Source organism: Gekko japonicus, unplaced genomic scaffold, assembly GCF_001447785.1.
Source record: "Gekko japonicus isolate JY-2015 unplaced genomic scaffold, Gekko_japonicus_V1.1 scaffold3672, whole genome shotgun sequence".
Classification (NCBI taxonomy): domain Eukaryota; kingdom Metazoa; phylum Chordata; class Lepidosauria; order Squamata; family Gekkonidae; genus Gekko; species Gekko japonicus.
The window spans coordinates 83,342-89,543 of record NW_015171005.1 but is presented as its reverse complement, the minus strand read 5'-3'; the positions used below and the strand labels follow the sequence as shown (position 1 = coordinate 89,543).

The 6,202-nt window shown below is 47.4% G+C and overlaps 1 protein-coding gene across 2 annotated transcripts in view; it reads right to left on the bottom strand.

Annotated features, from left to right (window-relative positions):
- Positions 1-6,202, bottom strand: part of DUSP26 (dual specificity phosphatase 26 (putative)) — an 18,280-nt gene that overhangs the window by 6,544 nt on the left and 5,534 nt on the right. Inside the window, exon 2 of one of the 2 annotated variants that reach the window (XM_015419012.1) lies at positions 1,630-1,904. In XM_015419012.1, coding sequence (XP_015274498.1) covers positions 1,630-1,808 — 179 coding nt within the window. In that variant the 5' untranslated portion in view covers positions 1,809-1,904. The remainder of the gene's footprint in view (positions 1-1,629; positions 1,905-6,202) is intronic. The other variant, XM_015419013.1, reaches the window with a different exon arrangement.

Below are 6,202 nucleotides of genomic sequence, written 5' to 3'. Positions count from 1 at the left end.
GTGTGGCCTTATGACACACTTCCGGTGATGCCAGGGGGTGTGGCATATGCTAATGAGTTATGCTAATGAGTTCCCCTAGCTCTTTTTCTATGAAATGACCCCTGGTTGCAACCGACTTGTGGTGACCCCATCTACAGGGCGTTCCAGGCAAGAGACAAGCAGAGCTGGTTTGTCATTGCCTTACTCCGTGCAGCAACCACTGCCTCCCATCCAAGTATCAACTGTGGCCAGCCCTGCTTAGCTTCCAACCTCTGACAAGCTCAGGCTAAGCAGGACCATTCGGGCTGCTTCTTCCAACAGGAGAGTGACTTAAACTGGAGGAAGACCTCAAACTTGAGCCGAAAGGAAAGGTGGGGTATAAATATTTCACTAAATAATTAAATAAGTAAACTTTGCTCCGTGAAGTGGTATGCTAGGAAGTAGGATCCGCCCCACTGTGATTGTTCCACATGTGCTACTGTTCAGACATTAGCCTGGGTTGGTGGGGGCCATGCTTTCATATTTACAATGCGGCTTGACTTTCAATTACCCTTTTGGCGATACATAGTCCAAGGAAGGCTACTGTGCAATCTGACCTCCCCCAAACCTGTAGCTATGATGGGGCTTTTTTGGGGGGGTCTGCCCCCTTTCTTAAAAGCACAGCCCTACAAGAATTTCCCCTGTAAATGCTCTTTTCAATCATTTAAAAACATTTTTAAAAAGGCATGCAGCATGCACTCCTTTAAGCGGAGTGGGGTGCTGTAGTCGACTAATTCCTGCACTGAGCAAGGGGGCTGGAGTAGGTGACCTCTAGGATCCCTTCTAACTCTGTATCAAGAAACTGGTCTCCTTTAAGAGAGTTTTCCTGCCTAAGTGTTAGCTTTCTTAACTGTAGAAGTCACCCACCCCACCTCCGGCTTGTTATCAGAATTGTTGCTTAGGCTGACAGGAGTGGTTGACAGCCTGCAGTTTAGAGATCTATCCTGGTAACAGCTTTCTATTGGCTAAATGGTTGAGAACACCTATGTAGAATAAACAGCTTGAGAAGACTCAGAGAGAGAAGAGGTTGCCTCAAAGCTCTCTTCAACTTCTACCCTGGCCAAACCCACATAAGTATTTCCAGTGTCATGGCCAGCGTTCCATCTAAGCTGAGTTAGTGTGAGCTAGCTCATGGGTTTTTAGCCACCGGCTCACACGTTTTTGTCTTCACTCAGGAAGGAGGGCTCCAGAGCAAACTTTTGCTCACAAGAATCCACAGCTTAGAGGGAACATTGGTCATGGCTCCCATCTAACAGAACATTTAGCCCCCCCCCCCCAAGCTGGCTATTGTCATATTCTGGGGCTAAGATTTGCAGAAGCATCTATGCTTTGGTTTTAAAAGGCTTGATTCCACAGTAGCTGAGTCATGATCCTCAGACTTCTGACTTTTCTTTCTGCACTGAGAACTTCAGCCCCACCAGAAAAAAATTTGCCCCACAATCCTGGCTACAGGCCTGACCTCCCCCCAACTACCCTCTTCATGTCTTATCTGCACTGCTGAGCCAAGGTCCTTCTGCTCTTTTCCCACTTTTGGTTCATTCCCCAACCACCTTCCACCCCATCATCAGCCACCGTGTAAGGCCCAGATCCAGTGGCTGAGCCAGTACATACTGATCTCCCAGGTACAGTCCTGGCCAAACTTCATCGGCATGGTTACAGGCGGTCTTTCCTGTGTACAGCAACCTCTCCAGCTCAAAGACACTGAGGATGGGGTGGCTGATTGTGTCGTCGTGAGTCCTCTGGGTGGGAGTCCTGGATCCACTCCGGGAGAACCGGGACGTGAAGGCCATTGGTGCTGCCAAGCCCCCTGGTGCATCCCGGTGCTCTTGTCCGGGCTGGGCTGGGAGAGTGTTTCTGCTGCTACTTCGACCCACGGTCGGTTCTAACTGGAAGAAGCAGAGACGGTGGTAAGAGAATCTCACTGAGATCTAGAATTGCTACTCCGTGGACCTCTCCGAGAGGAGCAAGGCAGTCAGTAAAAAATATTACGATCCCGTAAAAAGAAAAGGGAGAAAGGAGGAGACCAAAGCCTCAGAACCCGCCTGTGTGCTCAGGGCACCAAGTTACTTCTACAGCTTTAACCCTTCACTCATACCGGGTGATTATTGTACACAGTTATTGCTTCCAGGTGGGAGAACTGCGTTCATATCACAAAGTGTGACAATGGAACACAGATTTCTTTTGCTGCATGACTGCAGGGACATAGAGAGAATTGTCGCCTCCTGCTGTAATTTTTATATATGAGTGGCAAAATAATGTGTGAGTTACTCTTTGCCGGGTAGCTGGAAACAGTTCTCCCATACAAAAGAGGCACCCATGTGGGAAAATCTTCTTGTACAAAGCAATCCTTGGGGTTCATTCGCTCCTACCAGGACAGTGATAGCCAGTTTATATCAGCCGACTGCACCTGAACAATGACCTACTTTTCTGGGCAATCCGCTTTTCTCTGAAGCCAATTTATTGTCGTCTGTCTTGACTTTTATTATCTCTCCGTTTTAACAATGCACACAGCACACTGTGTCCTCGCTGTCTATGTAACATAATACCCCTGGACTTTTTTTTTTTGCTGTCAAGTCACAGTTGACTTATGGTGATCTCATGGTGTTTTCAAGGCCAGAGAGTTTCAGAGGAGGTTTGCCTTTGCCTGCTTCGGGACCCTGGACTTCCTTGGCGGTCTCCCATCCAAATACTAACCAGGGCCGACCCTGTTTAGCTTCCAAAATCTGACAAGATGGGGCTGGCCTGGGCCATCCAGGTCAGGGTTCTGGACTGTTAGCATGATTTAATTAGAATCAGGTGGGTAGCCGTGTTGGTCTGAAGCAGCAGAACAAAGTTTGAGTCCGGCGGCACCTTTAAGACCAACAAAGTTTTATTCAAGGTATGAGCTTTCGTGGGCATGCACACTTCTTCAGATACAATAAAATGGAAGTTACCAGTCCATACATACAGGTAGAGGGTAGGCAGCAAATCAGCATACAGCATAATGGAGATGTTTAATAGATGCAAGGACCAAACAGGAAGAACAAGCTTAGGTTACCATTTGTCTGGGTCAATTCTGGGGGGGGAACAGTGAAGGGAATAAACATGTCAAAGTTGTAGATTGATTCTTAGAGGGAAGGCAGGATAAGAATGAGGGTGCTATTAAGTTGGTACTTAATACTGGTGCTCAGCTGTTAAAAGTGCACATTCAGAGGGCCAAATTAGAATGTCTTACTTGCAAACCAGGTGTTCAGAAGTCTGTTATGAATTCTGAACGCAGTAGAGTTTTGTGAATAAATGAGCGAGAACAAAAATGGCAGATGCATAGTGTATAGGTCAAATTAGATATGACACGCAGCTGCGTGTATAATTCCCTAGATTTTATTTTGTAGCCAAAAACAGCTCACCCTGCTACTGCCCATACAGCGAACTCCTAATGCAATATAGCACTTCTGGAACTTGCGGGCTATGCTGTTAGGAGGAGACAGCAAAATTTGAGGCTGTAGCTCAGTGGTACAGCATTTAAGGCACCAGATTCAATCCCTGGCATCTCCAGCTAAAAAAAAAAGATCAGGTAGTAGGTGATGCAAAAACCACTCTTTCCTTTTGACCTGCTTGGTACCTCCAAACAGCCTCCATTGGATCTTCTTCCTTTTTTTAACACAGTCCTGCCTCTTCTGCTGCTTGGATCTGAGCCTGTCCTAAGCAGACCTGATTTAGAAGAAGCCATTGATTTCCATCAAGCTTGGACTGATCCTGAAAAAGACTTTGACTGACCTAACTCTCGTTTTCTCTGTGTATGGCTTGGACTTGCCAGCCCCAAAACAGGAGGCCCACCAGGGGTCAAACACTTGTCCAGAGCCTCTTAGAACACTCTGTCTTTCAGCCTGTCTGCTGACTTGTTCATAACTTGCTCCACGTTGGATTGCTAGTCAACTTGGCTACTTTTCTGGTTGTCCTTACGAGTGAAGCAAAACAAAAGGCCTAGAGCAAAACTTCACCTCACTGCAAATCAGCCGCCAATAAACCCCCCTTTTTTTGGGGGGGGTGATTTTCTACCAATTAACATACGCAAACAAGGAAAGGACAGTCTCCTTTGGCCTAGCGAGTCAAGTTCAGAGGGAGCTCAGCTGCCGCCTTCCTTCAAAAATGTTTGCCAGCCCAATCATGCCAGTTCAGAGGCTGCCAAGGCTTGGCACGGTAGCAAGAATGACTGGCAGGAGCCAGGAGCCTTGGACACAGCGCCAAAGACCAGGGCAGGAGGAAGAACATCCCATGATTCTGCTTCTCTGGCCTTATATGTAGAGAAGCAATCCCTTGTGCTCTTGCTGTATAGTGGTGGTGGGGGTCAGCTCTGCATTCTCACTGAGGAGGCATGAAGAAGGAAACAACTGCCATCTACCTGACTCCCCAAATTTGGGACTGAGTGGCTTTGCAGCCAAAGGGGCCTCTTCAGGGCACAAGCTCATCCAGATCTCACCAGGACATTCTCTGGAATCTCTTTTCATTGTCTCAGAATGTCATCATAAAGAAGGGTGTGCCTTGCCTTCAGGCTGAGCCACATTCCGTTCTTTTCTCCGGAACCAGCCCTGCGTTGTTCTTGGTACTTCAAAGGAATAATAAAGATGGGTGTCTCGGGTTGCCAGCTCTGGGTTGGGAAACACCTTGAGATTTGGGGGCGTAGCCTGGGGAGGGACCTCAGCAGGGTACAATGCCACAGAGTCCACCCTCCGCGGCAGCCATTTTCTCCAGGGGAACTGGTCTCAGTCATCTGGAGATTAATTGTAACAGCAGGAGATTTCCAGTTGCCACCTAGAGGTTGGACACCCTATGGGTGTCTTACTCTTGCGTATCTGTGTCTTTGCAGCCCAATTTTGATTTGCAAAACTGTGGGGTGAAAGAGCTAACCCCCCCTTCCCTACATGGTCTGATCCAAATCTGGGTACCAATACGGCTGTAGTTTAGATATGGGAAAAACCTGATTGCTGACAGTGCCCAGAATATGATTTCTTTTGAGCCTCATTGGTGAGGCTGCTGCAGCATCTCAGCCTCCAAGGGTCCTTTGAGTGTTCCTATTTTCCCTTTCTTTTCCATTTACCCTGCTGCCCAATGACTGTTTTCTCAAGCTTCCTGTCCCTTGGAAAGGTTGCAATCAATCTGACAACATTGGGGGTTCATGGAGAGACTGGACATCAAATTGAGGAAGAACACGTTCCTTCCCTGCCCAGTTCTCCTCAGCTGGATTCTAGGATGTCACCTGAAGTTCAGAAGTTGCCACCAACCATCTCTGGCCATTTATAGTGCAGTTCTAAGCAGAATAGCACCCTTCTAAGTCCACTGACTTCAGCCCAGTGTAACTCCCTCATGGATCACTGCCTTGTGGCGAAGGGGCTTGCGTGGTTCGATGAGGATGTGGGCTATGCCGTGGATGGCCACCCAAGATGGACAGGCCACAGCAGAGAACTCAGACCAAGCGTGATCCCCTGGAGAAGGAAATGGCAACCCACTCCAGTATTTTTGCCAAGAAAACCCCATGGACAGTATCAAAAGGCTAAAAGATATGACGCCGGAAGATGAGCCCCTCAGGTCGGAAGGTGTCCAATATGCTACTGAGGAAGAGCAGAGGACAAGTACAAGTAACCCCAGAAAGAGTGAAGCGGCTGGGCCAAAGCCGAAAGGACCCTCAGTTGTGGATGTGTCTGATGGTGAAAGGAAAGTCCAATGCTGCAAAGAACAATACTACATAGGAACCTGGAATGTAAGATCTATGAATCAAGGTAAGCTTGACATGGTCAAAAATGAGATGGCAAGACTGAACATCGATATCTTAGGAATCAGTGAACTTAAGTGGACAGGAATGGGCGAATTTAACTCAGAAGACCATTATATCTACTACTGTGGCCAGGAATCTCGTAGAAAAAATGGTGTGGCCTTTATAGTCAACAAGAGAGTGCAAAAATCAGTACTGGGATACAATCTCAAAAATGACAGAATGATTTTGGTCTGATTCCAAGGCAAACCATTCAACAACAGAGTAATCCAAGTCTATGCCCCAACCACTGATGCAGGAGAGGCTGAAGTAGACCGGTTCTATGAAGACCCACAACACCTAACACCAAAAAATGATGTCCTCATTATCATAGGGGACTGGAATGCTAAAGTAGGAAGTCAAAAGATAACCGGAATAACAGACAAGTTTGGCCTT